Source organism: Podarcis liolepis, assembly GCF_965112155.1.
Source record: "Podarcis liolepis genome assembly, chromosome: 6".
In the NCBI taxonomy this organism is placed as follows: domain Eukaryota; kingdom Metazoa; phylum Chordata; class Lepidosauria; order Squamata; family Lacertidae; genus Podarcis; species Podarcis liolepis.
In genome coordinates this window covers 77096061-77115475 of record NC_139559.1, presented here as the reverse complement: position 1 = coordinate 77115475, position 19415 = coordinate 77096061, and the positions used below count along the sequence as shown (strand labels likewise).

Here is a 19415-nt window from a genome sequence, read left to right as displayed (position 1 = left end):
GGCCTCATGGCTACAGCCCAGACATATTTTGCTAATTTATTGAGACAACTGAAAGGAAGTGAGCTAATGGAGGCTGAAAACAAACAATATGTTCCTTTCTTTGTGAAACTTGTTCTTATGTATCCTACTCGGAGGGATTTGGTATGTCAGAGTAACATTACACAATCGAAGGGATGGAGTGACTCAGAATGTGTGGTAATGGGATATAAAGGTTTCATTTTTAGATAATGTCAGGATTGGAAGCCTTCTGACGCCATGGCAGAAAAGGCATTGGTTCTTGTGAACAAAGGCAAACAAACCAGCACAAGATAGTCCTGCAGGAGTAATTGGATGACAAATGGGCACAACCCTGTACACGTCTACTCAGAAGCAAGCCCTGGAGAGTTCAGTGGGGCATATTCCCATGTGTGTATAGGATTTTCTCACTGCTATTCACACAAACAGCTCCTTAAATATAACATTTGGAATTCTGCCTTAACATACTTCTGCATTCTGAAGCAGGGGCGGAGGAAGGGGGGCGGTGGGGGTGGTCCATCCCGGGGGTCATCACTGACGGGAGTGACATTCAGCGTGCCCCCTGCCCACAACTCCCAAGCCTACCCCAAGCCGCTGGAGGAAGGGGCGGAGCTGTGCCGCCTTGCCGGCGGCCATTCCCCATTCGTTTTGACAGCTCAGGGGAGGCTTGGGAGTCGTGGGTGGGCAGCGCGCCATTGCCCCCCGCTCCCGGGCTGCTTCCGGGGGGGGAGCCTCCCCCGAGCTGTCAAAAGGAAGAGGGAAGGGAGGAAGGCTGCTGGCAAAGCTTTGCGGCTCCCTCCTCCTTGCCCAGGAAGCAGCCCGCCATGGGTGGCTCGCTCCACCCCCTATGGGCAGCTAGCTCCTTGGGACGCTCACCGTGGTGCCCTCCTTGGATGCTTACTGTGGGCGGCACCCCCTGGGATGCTTGCCCCGCCCCCGAGACACTCGCCCCACCCCCGGGTGCACAGCTTGTGCGCCACTCCAGGGGCCGAAGCAGCTAGCTCCACCTCTGTCCATATGTCCATCACCAGTCAACCAGAGAGCATGACTGCACTAAAGGAAGCAGAACCTCTAGTTCCTAGGATGTCCTCAGAAAACATGACTTCAGTGAACGTTATTCACTTGGGAGGAAAGGACAACAGGGTAAGATACCTCTGTTCAAACCATAATAGAAAAGTAACAAGTTAAGACATGTACAAGGTCGGCGGTTCGAATCCCCGCAATGGGGTGAGCACCTGTCCCAGCTCCTGCCAACCTAGCAGTTCGAAAGCACGTCAAAGTGCAAGTAGATAAATAGGTACCACTCTGGTAGGAAGGTAAACGGCATTTCCGTGCGCTGCTCTGGTTCGCCAGAAGCAGCTTAGTCATGCTGGCCACATGACCCGGAAGCTGTACGCCGGCTCCCTCGGCCAATAAAGCGAGATGAGCGCCGCAACCCCAAAGTCGGTCACGACTGGACCTAATGGTCAGGGGTCCCTTTACCTTTTTAAGATATGTACTCTTTCAGTAATCCCACCCCCACCCCTTTGGGAACCACTGGTCTATAGCCACTGCAGGCAGAGTGAGGCTTATCTACATGCTGCCTCCTTGTCTGCACCTTAACTAAGTGAAGGATCTGTTGCTTACAAGAAGTCTGAATTAAAAGAGCTTTCATGAAGCAAGGACTACTATTTGTTTAAAGATCTTTACTGCCAGTAAAACGAGACTGTGATGATCTAACAGGAGCATCTGGTTCTAAACTGATTTAGTGGCTTTCATGCAAAACTGTATGTGGGCATTTCATTAAATTAACCAGACCAGCTCATTTCCACTAGCATCCAATAGCAAATCCCGTTTGCCTCGCACGTGGCAAGAATCACAAGGCTGTTGCTGTCTTCTATAATATCATTTTATTTTGATTTAGTTGGGATGAAGAATGACTCATGATTTCCCGAAAGGTATTTTAATGAGGTAGGAAGACGGGTATATTGGGCTGTCTAAAATAAATTTATAGCAAGACAGATCTGTGTAGTTCTGATATCTTCATGGTTTGAGCCATTGCAATGTTTTAAGATTATCCTTTCCATAATGGGTAGGTAAGGTGAATCAGTTTTCTGTCAATATTCATGGAGTTTAAAAATTCCATATCCTCCTTTTTCAGACTAAAGTCAAAGACCTGAAAAGAAAAAGATGCCAAATGTTAGCCTGTAAAGTTATAATACTCTGGTATACTGCTAATGCAACCATAACAAACTCAACCTTAGTCCTTGTTTTGGTTTCCCTGCAAATGGCCCAGTCCTCAAACACTCTGCACTTCAATTGGGAGAATGCTGCACTCGCAGAGCTCAGGGAATGCTGGATTTCGGCATCACTTGGGAAGACAGGCAAACTAATGCCAGTGTAGTGGAAGAAGCAAAGATCACCGGTGTCGAAGCAATGATTCTTCAACATCAACTTCGCTGGACTGGTCATGTTGTTCGGATGCCTAATTATCGCTTTCCAAAGCAACTACTCTATTCCCAACTTAAGAATGGAAAGCATAATGCTGGTGGTCAACAAAAGAGGTTTATAGACACTCTCAAGGCAAATCTTAAAAAATGTAGTATAAACACATATAAATACTGTATGTCCCCACTGTAGAAGGACATGTGGATCCAGAATTGGCCTCTACAGTAACTTATGGACTCTCTGTTAAGGCCGTGTTCATGGAAGACAATTTTACTTGGCTACGAGTGATCGCCAAAGAAAAAGAAGAAAAGAAGTCCTGTTTTAGACAATCTACTGCTACTTAGGCACCAGCAAAGCAAATCTGACCAAGAGAGAAAAAAAATGGCTGGAATAACTGTATGGAAATGACGTGGGATTAGCAAAACACTTCTCAAATCACTTCCAATTCACTTAAAAACAATAGTCTGTATCCAGCTTGTTTGTAGTAACCTTGAATGCCTATAGGCCAAATGACCCAACATACATACATTATACATAGATAGATACATACATACATAGATACATACATACTACTAACTTTAAAAGTCCATTTCATTTTAGTATAGGCACTGTCAGAGCTTAATCATGTTTCAGTTTGTGAAGGTCATTATTTGGAAACAAATTTGAAACCATCCCCAATTCTCCCCCCCCTTTTTTTTTTTACTTGGACCAGCACAAGTTGATGCTTTCCTTTTGCAAAGGAATACTGTCAGGTGGAGTTATTACCTTCTCCAAACCCAACAGATGCACAGGGAGGGGTGTAACCGTGCTCCTAAGGTGCCTGGGTGAATTCATAAGTGTTCTCCAACACTTATGCCTCTTCAAAAGTCTCATTATGCTTTCATTCACTGAGAGTGAGAACCTGAGGAATTCTCTCTCCAGAAGCAAGAACAATGCAGTATGTGTCGACCTCAGACCGATCAGTGCACAAACTGTTCTCTTAAGTTTGCATCACAGTCAACACTGGACACTGCAGAAGAGCTAAGTTTTTTCTCACGGAACTTCTTAAGCATATGCAATTCCACCCAAATAGCTGACTAGAACTCAATTCATATGTTAGCAGCTTTTGGCAGCACCCCCACCCCCAAAGCTAACATAGTAGCTGGTGCCAGAGGAATATGCTTAGATAGCAAAACAAATATCAATCCTTAGAAAGAAGGATTCAGGCATGCATGGATGAAATTTGTCTCCAGTTGGATAGAAGTGGTCACTGATCCAAAGGATGGAAATTTTATTATTATTCTGACCCCCTCCTTTGGCAATCCTCACAGAACTCTAGCCCAGTGTTTCCCAACCTTTTTTGGGCAAAGGCACACTTGCTTCATGAAAAAAATCTCGAGGCACACCACCATGCCAGATGGGGAAAGGTCACTTTTTACTTATGTAAAAAAAATAAAAAAAATAGTAACAGCATAGAAGGTAGAGAAGGTAGGACTCGAACCAGTGGATTCACGTTACAATAAAGATTTTGACTAAACATGGGAAAGAACTTTCTGCTGGTAAGGGCTGTTCAACAGGGGAATGGTCTCCCTCGGGAGGTTTTTCCCTTCTTGGAGGTTTTTAAGCAGAGGTGGGACGTCTGTCTGCCATGGATGCTATGGCTGAGATTCCTGCACTGCAGGGGTTGTACAGTACTGGATAGCCCTGGGGATCCCTTCCAACTCTACGATTCTATTAGGATCCCTTTTATAAAAGAGAGAACTTTAATGGCACGGCCATTATTTATTTCGGCTTCTCCCAACGGGGCCACGAAGGATCAGAAAAGCTGAAGAAGAGACCCTTCCTCAGAGGAGGCGGGAGACCACCGGACCCGCCGAGGAGGGGAATCCGGCCGCCTTTCCCTCCAGAGCTTCGCCTTTTGCCCCGGCCAAGTTGCGCCGAGGGCGCCTTGCGGGCTCTGCGTGACTTCAGGCGGAGCCTAGGAGCCACTTCCCAGCCTGGAGGGCAGGCTGTGCGCGGACGCCGCCACTCTCGGGGCGCGACCCAGACCCAGCTGCCTTCCACGGCCAGCAGAGGTAGGCCGCCAGCTTCTAACCCGGCGGAACTGGGGCGTCCCGGGCGCAGCGCCGCGCTCCCCGCTCCTCCCGCCCCGCCCCCTTCTCCCGGGTGCCCCCTCCCTCCTTTGTTCTCCGGAGCCCCGCCTCCCCCTCTGCCCCAGCTCGCCTATTGGCTCACGCAGCCGCCACTCAGGTGGGGGCCCGCTTTGGCCCCGCTCCCCGGCCGCCGAGAGAGAGTGGGAGCGTGCGGGGCTGGGCTGGGCGGCCGGGCGTCTCCTTCCCTGCGCTGCTTCGGCCGCGTCTGCAGCCGCCGCGGGACCAGGCGGGAGGCCAGTCATGCCCAGACACTGCCAGCCGCTCGGAAGGAGCCGTCGCTCCGCCGGGCAGTGCCTGCCTGCGCGCCCCTCGCTCCCTGCGCCGAGGATGGCGGGGGCGCCGGGCGCAAGGCAGCGCCGGGGCTGCTGGGCAAGCGGCAGATGCTGATGCAGTTTGGGGAATTCCTGTCACAGGGAGCAAGGCAGAAGCGGGTGACGGGGCACGTTCCCCGGGGGAGCGGGGCCGGAGGATTAGCCCGACTCGCCCGCCTCCCTCCCACGGCACACTAGGCAACGTCCGGCGGCACACTAGTGTGCCGCGGAACACCGGTTGGGAAACACTGCTCTAGCCCAATGGTTGCCATTAATCTGATTTGAACTGATTTTAGAATGAACTGATTTTAGAATGTTGTATCATTTTACTGTTGTTAGCCGCTCTGAACCCGGCTTCAGCTGGGGTGGGCGGGATATATATTATTATTATTATTATTATTATTATTATTATTATTATTCACAAACAAAATCATAGAATTTTGTTTGACCCACAAGGGTCATCAAGTCCAACCCGCTGCAAATATTCAGATGAATCAACTGAAAAATAACCTGAATAAGCTAAGAAACTATTGACTCTGCAAAGCAACATCTGGGAAATAGTAAAAGAAAAATCCCGAAGAGCTGCTCCATCATGGGAAAAGGATTCACGGCAGAAGCAGATAAAATGATCCTTCAGCTGTAGAATGAAAATAGGGGCGAAGTTTATAGTAGAATTCCCTCAACTTAGAATTGCATTATTGTCCAAACATGAGCTTCTTTGATATCTCCCAAGCCCTTTGTGACTGAGCCACCTTTTTGATCATAGAATCAACGTGCCCTACCTCAAGAAAAACAGAACACACAGCATCTGGGATTTATATTATATAACATCCCACAGAAGGGGATGAAATTTGCAGGTATATTAGCTTCTCCAGAGTACCGCCTTTTTCGTCCCATAGGACGCACCTAGTTTTTTGGGGGGGAGGGGGAATAAAGGGGAAAAAATTCCCTTTATTTCCCCCCCAAAAGCAGGTCGGGGAAACAGAACCAGGTCGAGGAACAGCAGGATGGCGGCGCTGCGCCTCTCTGCTGTCCCCCGAGCTTGTGGGGCTGGCCAATGTCTGCCCCGTGCGAGGGGCGCTCTGCATCAGGGCGCCCCTCGCGCTGGGCAGCAGGCTGCTATCCGCAGCGTGGGGAGCCTTGCGGGGAACTCCTGCAAGGCTCCCCACGCTGCGGATGTCTGCCTGACGCGGGTGCGCTCTGCTTCAGGGCGCCCCTCGCGCCGGGCAGCAGGCTGCTATCCGCAGCCTAGACATCCCTGCGGGACCTCCCGTAGGGCTGCCTAGGCTGCGCATGTGTTCCCAAAGCGCCGGGCACTCTGCTTTCAGGGTGCCCGACGCTCCGGGAAGCAGGCTGCTATCCGCAGCCTAGACATCCCTGCGGGACCTCCCGCAGGGCTGCCTAGGCTGCGGATGTGTTCCTGAAGCCTGGAGAGCGAGAGGGGTCGGTGCGCACCGACCCCTCTCGCTCTCCAAGCTTCAGCAAAAGCCTGCATTCGCCCCATAGGACGCACCCAGATTTCCCCTTCATTTTTGGAGGGGAAAAAGTGTGTCCTATAGGGCGAAAAATACGGTAGATAAAGCCTGTTAAACTACAAATATCTCCAAAGGCCTTTCTGCTGGAAACCTTTAAGGTTTTATTTTTTATTAAGGAAACGTCTTAAAACTTTATTTTGGGGTAGAACTGGATGAAATTTATAGACAAGATCACCCTTTTGGAGGTATGAATCCTGTAAAATCTCAGGATGATAACTGCAGTAGTTTTCCTGCAAGGGCAGCAGTCTCAGGTGTGGAATAGGTAAAATAGAAATCACTTAATCTCCCAATGTGTTTTGTGGGCAATTGGTCTGAAAATTGCAGACGTGAGAGAAACCTGCCAAACTGCAGACAAGCAGGTCTGCGAGCTTTCGTGATAGGCACCTTTAAAGATGCCTGTGCTTTTCTTTTGTCTGGAGCAGGGGGAGGAGAACTAAAACGGATTAGTTTTCTGGGTGAAATCAGAAGTGCTTGTGCTGACAGAACAAATGCCATGAATACCATCCTTTATATATTTCCCACTGAGAGGTTACTGGAACTTTGGGAAGTAGAAACAGATTGGGAACAATGGGAGTGGTATGTCGTATACTTTGATGTACGCTGAATGCCAACTTTGGGTATTATGTGGTGAAGAAAGCAGAGAAACTGCAGTCATATAGAGATGGCTAAAGCAAGCTTTCAAGGGAAATTTAACAGGATCTCATGGCAAAGTTATGCCAGCAAATTCATTCTCTCTCACAGGTGCAGAATTTCATAGAAGCCTGAGAAGTGTGCTCAGTAATCAGACATTGGCTTCCCAAATTGGAAGTCTTTGTTGGAGTCATAAAGAGTAAACTGTTTAACTCCCGCGGGGCATTTAAAAGAAGCATCTTTTACTCCACCAATATCCAACATACAGAAGAGATCTGACAACTCGCAAGCCTTGTTTACTTCAACAAGGGAACTTTCATCCAAGAGCAGAGCTTTGAAAAGGCCGAGCTCACGTCACCCTGTTGTACCACTTTAAAGGGAAGCAGGCTGGTGTTTACTACAGTATATCAGGCCCATAGTACATATATTTTGACTCTGAGGCTTCTGAACTTATAATTTCTGCAGCCTGCTTACTGCCTATAGAGCGGTGACATAATTATCTTCTAGCTTAAGTTGTGGGCAAGGAAAGGAGCCGTAGTATCTTCAGTTCTCTGCAATCAAATGTACAGCTTGGTCAGAAATGCCTTATGTGTGCATTTTACAACCACCATTGGCATTTCTCAACTGGAGGGTCTGAGCTGCTTTTCAGTCATATAATAAGCAAGCTGCAGTGAAGAAGAAAAAAAGACTGAACAAAAAGTGGAGATTAAACAGTCTACCCTCAGAAAAATCAGACAGGAAACTCTGTAGCTGGGCAGCCATCAGCCTCACCCTTCCCTTTTGACTTTTTTCGTTGTTGATCTTTCCTCTTTTCTTTATTATTTCACAGCCATTTCCATTCCCCCACTGATCATCAGAGCGGTCTAGCAAAAGATGCTATGTTGTGGCTTAAAAGTGTTCAGGACTTCTGGCCAGGTGTGAGGACCCAAGCTAAGTGGGATTTCCCCTGAAAGCTGATTTTTGCTTATCTGCAGAAATAACTCTCAATTTCACTCCTGTCCTAAGTAAAAGTTGTGACTGAGTGCAGTGGACTGCCTACAGTTTCCAGATGAGCAAAACCTAAGCTATCTAGAGTGCCAAACTTAGTATCATAAAGTCATGCTAGGCTGGCTCCTAAAAGTAATTTATTTATGCAGGGGATGCCCCACAATAACTTGTATTCGGTGGGGAAAAATAAATCTGAGCTGAAAGTTCTCATGGGGAAATTTCTGACTTGAACTTGCAATAAGAGTGCATAGCAAAAATGGTTCCCTGAAATCCAGAGTTAGTGGCAGCAACTCTCTCCCACCCTTCCTTCTTTCAAAAAATGTGTCTAATTCTGCCATCACAGACAGTGACAGCCCATAACCCAACCACATGGTGGGTTGGACTCCAACTCCCATCAGCCCCAGCCAGCATAGCAAGTGGTCAGAGAAGATGGGAAGACCAGCCAACTCTGCCTTTAAAATCTGCAGGGAAGGCTCTGCTTGTGATCCTGCCTGATTGGCAGGGACATAGGCTAGGGTCTTCTCTGTGGTGGCCCCTCAGTTATGGAAATCCCTCCCCATTGAGCTGTGTCTGTCGGTCTCATTGGTTTTCTCCCTCCCTGCCCTCCACCAGTTGAAGCACAAACTTGTTTGTCCAAGCCTGTTTGGGAAAGGGCGATTGGGACTGATGTCTTTATCATTTCTGCTAGCTGAGAGGTTCTGTTGTTTTACTGCAGTTTTTGTGAGAGTGTTTGTAGTAGTTTATTCTGTTGTAAGGCTGGGTTGTATGCACGTCGCCCTGGTCTCCGTTGGAGTAAGGGCCAGGCAAATATATAACAGGTGCAGAACAGCACCTATATTACGCCAAACATCTCCAAATATGTTCTGCCCAGGATGTTTCAGATAAAGAGTGAAAGAAGCATGAGTGATTTGCGTGTTTCTAGATCTTGACTCAAAGGAGATACATAAATGCATCCCCTGAGGAAGGATGCACAATGGGATAATGGAAACCTGTGAGGAAATGTACATTTCTATCCACTGGGCAAGACCCAAATGCACAATGAGAAGCCTTCCCATCCCGCTGCCTTTTTGGAACATTAAAAGAAGCTTTAAAAATACTGTTTAAAGTGCATCACTCTTGAATATTGATCACGGAATAAATAATGACTACAAAAGCCATTTGTAAATTGAAACGTATGTTCCTATCAAAAGCACTTCTTTAATTCTATTGAAGTGGAAAACTTGCACCACTTGCGTTTGTGAAAACAACTTTGGGGTCCCATCCTGTAATGGTTCTAGGGGTTGCTCGTGCGTAAGCTTGTCCCAATACCTGGGCTGGGTTGCCTGAGTGAACCTTTCCTGTCCGAGCAGCCACTCACCTGTGGCTGTCTCAATCGCTGGCAGAATCCGTCAGTGGGCGTTTCTTACAAGTTCTTCCAGCAAAGAAGCTCTTTGACGCCCAGTCTCCTCCTACTCTCCCTGCGCGGAAGCTTTCTGCACAAGGAGGGCTTAGGCAGCGAAGGACTCCTCCTCTCCCCGCTGGTCCCCGGCAAGGAGTCATGGGACCACCTCGCTGATTCCCCCATCTGCCTCCCTTCTCCACTGGAGCTACGCTGATTCTCTTCCCCAGAAGATGGGCTGCCTCTCCCACTCCCGGGACACTCTCTGGGATCCCTCTGGAGCTTGCTCTCTCCCTTGGACACTGATGGCAGTTCCCTGACACATCCTATGAACTTATGATTCAAATGTCAGCCCCATTTGTTTTACTGATATTAACATTTCTAGGCCGTGACACTCAAGTTTAGTCCAATGGGACTTGTTTGCAAGTAGGCATGCACAGAATTATAGTATTAATCTGCTTCGTGATGAAAATCAGCAAACAGTTGACAGATGCATGGGGAAGTAACAGAGGAAAGTTACTAAGTGCCCAAAGAAGGAAATTAGGAATGTTGTATTTGTTTTAAATGGGTACAGTGCATTTCTTAATTATCTCTGGCACTGAGGGATACACTCTTGGGTATTGTATTAAGAGGAAACACGAGGTGGGGCTCCATTTGTGCTTTACATACTCCGAATTGTCTTTCGAAACAATTTCTTTTGGCCGAATGCTTCTGTTTCTAATACAAAAAGGACATGCACGAGTGGTATTGAAATCTGAACAGCGGCACCATCTGACACTCCTAACATAGATGAGCAGCTCTTTCTTCCTCTTTCTTTTTAAACCACCACTTTCAGGTCACTCCAGACATAGATAAATCAATCAATCAATAGTCAAGCTGCTTTATTGCTGCTGCTATTTATTAGTCTTATTTATGATCATCATTTATATAGGCCCAGCTTACAAAGAGCCATTAGCCTGGTAGCGTGATCAACTGTTTGCAGGTACCGTATTTTTTGCACCATAACACTCACTTTTTTCCTCCTAGAAAGTAAGGGGAAATGTCTGTGCGTGTTATGGAGTGAATGCCTGCGGGTGGCGGGGGGATCTGCTGCAGTCGTGAGCAGAGGATCCATGGTTCCCCTTCCTTCCCTCCTCTGTGGTTACAAAGCATGGATCCACAGGATTTTTGCATTGGGCTACTCCAAACTCACTGTCAGATCACATGTCTATGGCCACAGCATGAACCACAAAAATCATATATCCACTATTTCGTTTAGAATTTTTTTTTCTTGTTTTCCTCCTCTAAAAACTACATGCGTGTTATGGTCTGGTGCGTGTTATAGAGCGAAAAATACGGGTAAATCACACAGGGGTGTTCTCCAAGTTGGGAAAGAGCTGGCTATGGCCTCCCACAACAGACCATCGCGAAGCCACAAATGACTAACATAGGTAGACATGCGCAATCACGCTCTTGTGAACATTTTGGTAGGCTAGGAACAGTGGACCAACACCAGCTGGTGACATGGCTCCCCAAGTCTCTTTTCTGATGAGAGCAGCTTTTGCATCTCATTTGGAAACCAAGGACCCAGAGTCAGGAGGAAGAATGGGGAGGCACACAATGCCAGATGCTTGAAGTCCAGTGTGAAGTTTCCACGGTCTGTGTTGATTTGGGGAGCCATGGCATCAGCTGGTGTTGGTCCACTGTGCTTCATTAAGTCCAGGGTCAATGCAGCTGTCTACCAGGAGATTTTGGAGCACTTCATGCTTCCTTCCGCAGATGAGCTTTATGGGGATGCTGACTTCATTTTCCAGCAGGACTTTGGCACCTGCTCACACTGCCGAAACCTGGTTCAATGCCCATGGGATTACTGTGCTTGATTGGCCAGCAAACTCGCCTGACCTGAACCCCATAGAGAATCTATGGGGCATTGCCAAGAGAAAGATGAGAGACATGAGACCGAGCAATGCAGAAGAGATGAAGGCTGCTATTGAAGCATCCTGGTCTTCCATAACACCTCAGCAGTGCCACAGGCTGATAGCATCCATGCCACGCCACACTGAAGCAGTAATTGATGTAAAAGGGGCCCAGACCAAGTACTGAGTACATATGCATGCTTCTACTTCTCAGAGGTCCAATATGGCTCTATTTGCAATCCTTGTTTTGCTGATTTCATTTAATATTCTAATTTTCTGAGATTGTTAATTTGGGGTTTTCATCAGCTGTTTGCCATGATCATCACAATTATAACAAATAAAGGCTTGACATATCTCGTTTTGCATGTCATGAGTCTATCTCATATATTAGTTTCACCTTTTAAGTTGAATTACTGAAATAAATGAACTTTTCCACAATATTCTAATTTTCCGAGTTTCACCTGTAGTTCTAAGGTTGCCAACTTCTCTTTCCTTTTTCTTTTCTTTCTGCTCCCATACATTTAACAGCAGAAGTTCAGCAGGTCAAACGTTTCAGTACATTGAGCATACCTGGAAAAGATTTAACCTGATTTGTGAGTGTGTGTCTAGCCCAAGAATGGGTCGAGTGCGGCAGAGAGTTGGCAACTTTAGCCAGCACCTGCCCTGTGAGGCTGTGTCAGTATTAATTTATTTGCCAGGTGGCAAACTGAAATGGAGAAGTTTGCGGGCTGACCTTGCGCCCATCGCTGTCTCTCAGTCTAATATGCCTGACAGTGATGTTTTGAGGATAAAGAAGAGAGGGAGAACCTTGCACATCACCTTTAGCTTGCTGGGAGGGTAGGTGGGGTGTAAATGTCATTTATAAATAATACTATTATAAAAGCCAGGCCTTGAGATATGCTGATAAAAGCATGTTCTTTCGCCCCAACAAACAATACAAGCAACACGCAAACCACTATACTAGATAGCACTGTAATTCTTATTGCATAATAGACATGATTTAGTAACAAAAACAAAATGTGTGCACTTGTAAATTCTCTAATATATTTGAAATCAATTGAGCACACCTCTGTCAATCTTTGAAAGTCCGTAGAAGTATAATAAGTCTATGCTGAAACAAAGTAATAGATGCTATCCTGTGGGCTAAGCGATAAAACTTTTTAAGCGTTCTTTCGCCCCAGCTCTATGAAAACGTGCCAAAACCATCTCTGAAGGCAAAAATTTACTTCTTCTCACAACTGTTTATCAAGCAATATGAAACTTCATAGGCCAAAGTTATTTCCTGGTCAAAAGAACCGAGAGCAGCCTTTTCCTTGTTTTCTAAATTCATCAGCATGCCAGAAAGCTCGAGAAAAATTCTCTACCAGTTAATGGAAAGCTACAGCAAGCAGAACACAGGAAGACTCCCAGTTTATATGAGAAAATAGTATTCCGTTCCTGCGAGGCTGGGAGGAGGCTTTCTTGATAAGTGTAACACATTACGTCTGCAAGGAAGGTGCTGTGGGCCAAGTTGGGATCCCCACCTGTGCTGTGCTTTGCACACTGTGGTACAGCAAGTCTTCAGATCCTCAGGGACCCTCATGGTTTTTGTCCAGCACCCTATTTCTAGAGATCTGCTGAACTTGTACAGCTGCAGCAGAAGCACCATCTTTACTTTTGCTAATGAGCAATGCCATTTTGCACTAACGTCCCAAGTTTGTGTGCTCTCTCTTTGACCTTTGTGATCCAGTAACTGCCATGTGCTGCTTAAGAACTGAGAAAGAAGCACTTTGCACAGCTAACTTTCCCATGGATAAATGCTTAAAGCTTCACACTCGATCTCCTGCGGCACATTCTAAATGCAACAACGGATCGAGATGTCAGTTGCACTAGAGAAGGCTGGGCCTCATTTTTTTTCTTGCTTTAGGTAGCTTTACTCCCTCTGCACTGTAAGGAAGTCAAACAAATAATTGCCAGGAGCAGCAATGGTGGTGAAAAGCTTTGGGGTGGGGGAGAAATCACAGAACATAACTGTTACTTTCAGTAACTGTTCTTTGAAAGGAAGTGTGCTTTCACACAATTTCCATGTGCTGGTCGCACCTGCCATTACACCCTCCCCACTGTCAACAAATCAGCTTTTTAAGGCTAGAACACAAGGTCAAATGGTTAGCTGGATCTAATCTCCAGCCAACTCAGGCTTGCGCTGCAAAAATAATAATAATGCAGAAATACTCAGATGTAGTTTAGAGAAGCTTCCGCACTTTTGCTGTAGCTGCACTGGTGAGTCCTACAGGAAATACAAATGCCCATTTAAGAGGCATAGTAAAGGTAAAGGTACCCCTGCCCGTACGGGCCAGTCTTGACAGACTCTAGGGTTGTGCGCTCATCTCACTCTAGAGGCCAGGAGCCAGCGCTGTCTGCAGACAATTCTGGGTCACATAGCCAGCGTGACAAAGCTGCTCTGGCAAGCCAGAGCCGCACACGGAAACGCCGTTTACCTTCCCGCTAGTAAGCGGTCCCTATTTATCTACTTGCACCCGGGGGTGCTTTCGAACTGCTAGGTTGGCAGGCGCTGGGACCGAGCAACGGGAGTGCACCCCGCCGCGGGGATTTGAACCGCCGACCATGCAATCGGCAAGTCCTAGGCGCTGAGGTTTTACCCACAGCGCCACCCGCATCCCTTAAGACGCTTACCCTGGCTTAAAGACCCCTATTCTGTGATGGATGTGTGGCCACATTTGCACATCTTGCCTAAAGCACAAAAATGTAATGTGCAGCACACAGTGTGTGTGTGTGTGTGTGTGTGTGAGAGAGAGAGAGAGAGAGAGAGAGAGAGAAAGAGAGAGAGAGAGAATCAGATGAATCTTCTCCCTTAAGAGGAGAAGGAGGCGGAGCGCCCAACATTGGGAACTTTCCACCCTTCATGCCGTCATGAACAGGCATCCATGAACAGGCACCTGCAACATGTATTATGCAATAAGGATTTGGGGGAGCGCACAGCCATATTCTCCTCCACCACGAGAACAGGATTTTAGGGGCACATAAGCATCTAAGTATGATAAAGGTAAAAGGTCAAGGACCTCTGGACTGTTAAAGGCGACTATGGGGTTGCGGTGTTCATCTGGCTTTCAGGCTGAGGGAGCCGCCTTTTGTCCACAGAGAGCTTTCCGGGTCACGTGGCCGGCATGACTAAACTGCTTCTGGCGCAACGGTCCCTATTTATCTACTTGCACTGGTGTGCTTTCGAACTGCTAGGTTGGCAGAAGCTGGGACAGAGCAACGGGAGCTCACTCCGTCGAGTGGATTCGAAACATCGACCTTCCAATCAGCAAGCCCAAGAGGATGAGTGGTTTAGATCACAGCACCACCCATGTCTAAGTATGAAGGACATGCATATACTCCCTGGTGAATATACTGGGGAGATGTGGTCAGAGTCCCACGGTTCACATTAGCCATTCAGGGATCTGCCCTGCACATTGTGTTTGTTTATTGTAGGAAGCATCAAGGTTGCCGCAGAAAACACAACAGCAAAGAATGTAAGTAGCTCCTGCTTTCCAACAAAATAGTAATAATAAACCTCTTCATAAATTAAACTTCTTAGGTATACATCTGAAAATCTGCAATGCATGCATGTTTGCAAGTAATTGTAGCATATCACTCATCAACGTGATCTGCTCTTAAGTACAGGTAGGTAGCCATGTTGGTCTGCCGTAGTCGAAACAAAATTAAAAAATTCCTTCCAGTAGCACCTTAGAGACCAACTAAGTTTGTTATTGGTATGAGCTTAGGTTTTTTTATTTTGCTCTTAAGTACACACTCCCGAGTCTAACCTTAGTTTGCAGTCACATAGCATGTGAAAAAGCCCAAACTTTACTGGAAGTGAGAAATGGACCAACGGAACCCGTAGGAAAAGTGTCTCTTAAAAACATGATCAAATGTAATTTAGGGCGTGGACCTTAAGGCATCCCTTTAAAATGTTTTCAGAATCTCCCTCAGGAGTTGTAATCAAGGGGAGAAACTTTGTCTCCGCTCAAAGTGTTAGCAACAAAACTTCAGGGACAAACAACAATACCAGCTCGCTACAAGCTGGGATGATAAAAAAAAGCAAGGAACTTTTGTTTTGTGATACGGCTAAAACAGCACAGCAGTGGGAAAACTGCTGCAGGAAGTCCTAAAACAATATAAATCACAGTCAGACTTTCCATACACTTCTAGACACAGGAACTCTGAAAATATCAGACAAGCATGACTGCATACCTAATGCCAGGCTGATAATTCAATGGGCAGAGGCTCTGTCTAAAACATACACTACATATACTTTAATGCAAGTTTTAATAGTAGGTTCCAATGTCAAGTGTATAACATCATGTTTACCCCGAAATCCAACCTAGATGAAAACTAAATTAACTTGTAGTGAAGCTGAAACAAACCCAATAATCAAAACATCTAAAGGCTTACTATTGTAAGCAGGAGCAGTGGAAGACTGATGAACGGCTAAATCAATGGAGTTCACCCTGAGGGGCATTTAATGGCTATCAAGATCTGCCTATCAACCTCCATACAGTCAAGAGGAATAGCTGTGGCTGAGGATGAAGAAAAGAGTCCCGGTGAAGTAGATTTGGCACTATCAGCAGTTAACCCAGTCTCCTAATACTGTAGAACCAATTGATCAGATTTACCAAGGACATTGGGGCCATCAGGTGAAGAAGGTGATACCCACTTCCTATCCCTTAATCTTTGTTTCTGCATCCCCTGAAGCATGAGCATCACATCCTGAAGTTGAGGTTGGGGTGCTGAATATTGTTCTATACTATCTGGAGAGGGGCTATCACAGCTACCAGAATCTTCATGAAGTCCCTGGAGGAAGAATGGCAGGACCCCATGGGGATAGTCTTCATTCCCATAGCTGAGCCTCAGGAAGTGATAAGGCAGGCAAGCCTCTATCGCAGTGTTTCCCAAACTTTTTTGGGCAGCGGCACACCTGTCTACTGAAAAAAAATCTCGCGGCACACCACCATTAAAGCCCCGCCCCGTGACGTCAGCGCGCAGCGTCACGCCGGGAGGGACGCACGAAAGTAAAAGTTTTTTCCCTCCCCCCTCAGTCCCTCGCTCGGAATTCAGCTCGTTTGGGGCATCGCTCCGGCTGCTCCCTCTCCCGCCGCGCAGGAGCGATGCCTCTCTCTGGCTCTCCCTCCGCGCAGGCTGAGGGAGGGAGGGAGGTGCGCGTGTGACCCGTCTCTGCTGGGAGACCAAACCCAGCGAGGCAGAGTCGCACGGAGGCGCCCAGGCAGCGCTGCCGGCTGCGAGGAGGAGCGCCAGGCAGCAGCAGGAGGCGCGGCCTCTCCTCGCCGCCGCCGCCCCGCCTCTCGCCGCCCGACTCGCCCGCCTCCCTCCAGGCATCTCGCGGCACACCAGCCGATGTCTCACGGCACACTCGTGTGCCGCGGAACACCGGTTGGGAAACACTGCTCTATCGAAGCTAGAAAATCTCCCCAGATCAGGCTCATCTAGATCTATTACAGATTCTCTATACTGAAGGTATTTTTCTTTAGAACTCGTTCACGTTCACACCTATTTGCATAAAAATTTGCTCTGGTGTCCCTTGACTTTGGGGTGGAAACAAAGATGACCAAAGAGCAGATACTAGCTCTGTGGCACTTACTATTGCCATAAGATGTTGGATGGCCTTGGCAAGACAGGCACAACTTTCTGGGGTTGCTTGAGTGCAGAAGAACCAAGCAGAATGAACTAGAGAATTCAAAATAGCAGCTGTCCTTCTCTTTTTGCAGAATCTATGGATCTGAGGCTGTTTCTCTGCAGATGCTTGCAAATGCTGAAATTTTAGTCCCCACTGGTGTCAAGGATAACTGGTGTCAGAAGGAATGGGGCACTTCTTACTGGAGTTCTGGAGCACATCCTGTGCTGGCATGCATGGAAAGGATGAGAGGGATCTAAGGAATGCTTCATGCCAGAGGGCTGTTTCTTAGGAAATAGTGCAGGGGCTTTTTGCGTCATGTTTTACTTGGAACAGACCCGTTGACGGAAAAGAACATGACTAAGTTAGGCCCAAGGGACACAGGTGGTGCTGTGGATTAACCCAGAGTCTTGGACTTGCCGATCAAAAGGTGGTTCGAATCCCCGCGATGGGGTGAGCTCCCGTTGCTCGGTCCCAGCTCCTGCCAACCTAGCAGTTCGAAAGCACATCAAAGTGCAAGTAGATAAATAGGAACCACTCCGGCGGGAAGGTAAACGGCGTTTCTGTGCGCTGCTCTGGTTCACCAGAAGCGGCTTAGTCATGCTGGCCACATGACCCGGAAGCTGTACGCCCGTTCCCTCGGCCAATAAAATGAGATGAGCACCGCAACCCCAGAGTCGGTCACGACTGGACCTAATGGTCAGGGGTCCCTTTACCTTTAAATTAGGCCCATGAATGTAAAGTTTATACTCAAACTTAGTTGAATACCACCCATTATTATTACAGTATTTATTTATTTTTAAAAAAATGCTAGATACAAAATGACAGGGCTTTGCTGGAGCAGAAAAAAGAAGTATCGAACTTGTTGGGAAGGCTGAAGAGTGACGATGTCAAACTGTAAGGGCTTGGGGGAGAAAAGTGTAAATTCTACATTCTCTGTTATTAAGCTACATATTACCACACCCAAATAGGTTGTATAGCTAATTATCGAGGCAATATTTCATTTCATTTTGCATTACTGCATGAGAATACATTACAAAAGCTGCATTGTCCCTTCAGATACTATGGAACTTACAACAACAATCCAAGCCTTGGCATCTAAACAACTGGGGTTGGATCCCAGGAGACATGTCTCCCATCATGCATTCCATTCAGAATTGCAACATCATCTTCTGCTAGGGAAAAGTCAAAGACCTAAGGGGAATGTATATGTGGTTAGTGGAACACATACAAGGCAACAATAAAAACCAACTGCCTGCTTCTTCAAAACACACCGGCATCCTGAATCATAATTCTGGTTCAAGAGTTTGTATCTACAACCAGATAGTTAGAATGTCATAGCTCTACTTAATTTGGAAAATACTTGACTTCCTCTCTATGATGTGTTTAGGCTCGCATATTTGATCTATTTAGACTATTTTACTAAGCCTGGGGTGCCTAAACTCTTTTCAAAGAGGGCCAGATTTGATGAAGGGAACATGTGTGAGGGCCGACCAAAGTTGTTCTTCAATCCTTTTTTTAGTTGTTGAGCTTTTCTTAGAGTAGGTTTACCGTAAAGTTGTTGAGCTTTTCTTAGGATTTTACCCCAGGACATATGCCACCAAGGAGGCTGGATTAAATCGATTGGGCCCCTGAAACGGACTTTGGATATGCCTGTACTAAGCCATTTCTCGTCTATCACTGCTTGTTCCCAACTTCCCACACTCTCAGTGCAACATAAACTGAGCATGAACATAATGTAGGAACTTAAAAAGAGGCTGCTGGGCACATTTAGTCCTGCATTCTGCTCTCAGGTGGCCAAACAGATACCTTTGGAGAAGCCCACAGGCAGGATCTGAGCACAACCACTGCGCCATCAGAATGAGTAGCCAATGGAAGCCTTATCCGCCATGAATTTATCTAATCCTCTTTTAAGGCCACCCAAGTTAACAGCCATCGCTGACTCTTGTGGGAGACAATTCCACAGCTACGCCTGAAAGCAATGTGGTTGGACCCTGAAGTCTCATCTACAGCTATAATTCCACGATCAGTTCCAAAACCAAGGGATGCCCATGAATACCTTCTGTTCCTCTCTCCCCACACCTCTGTAAATCACCATTAACAATTTTGGGAGAAATGTGGGTCAAAACACCAAGTGGAGGAGAACTTGGGAAAGAAAACCACAATGAAATAACAAGTCTTACACTATTAAGACTACTTAATGAAGCCAGTGTTCATTGGAAATACAGTGATGACATAATATGCACAGAATGTTGCTGAGACTAAGAGCTTCTGGGAGAAAGGGGATTCCCTGGCTGGGAGGTTTTTTAAAAAAATCCCTTCTCCTAGCCAGACAAAGAGTTATCCCTCTTTGTAAATATGCTTTCTGAGAAGCACAGGTTTAGTTCCTGGAACACCCCAGCTGGCACGTAGAACTGCTAGAATGGCTCCT

The 19415-nt window shown here is 46.9% G+C and overlaps 1 protein-coding gene across 4 annotated transcripts in view; it reads right to left on the bottom strand.

Moving 5' to 3' along the window:
• Positions 1 to 1881: 1881 nt before the first annotated feature.
• The window catches only part of LOC310710335 (glyoxal reductase-like), a 70371-nt gene continuing 52837 nt past the window's right edge, over positions 1882 to 19415 (bottom strand). For 2 of the 4 annotated variants that reach the window (XM_083511235.1, XM_083511233.1), the window contains 2 exons: positions 18060 to 18178; positions 1882 to 2170 (listed from right to left, as the gene is read on the bottom strand). In XM_083511235.1, the coding sequence (XP_083367361.1) occupies positions 18083 to 18178 (96 nt within the window). In that variant the 3' untranslated portion in view covers positions 1882 to 2170; positions 18060 to 18082. The remainder of the gene's footprint in view (positions 2171 to 18059; positions 18179 to 19415) is intronic. The other 2 variants (XM_083511234.1, XM_083511232.1) reach the window with 1 other exon arrangement.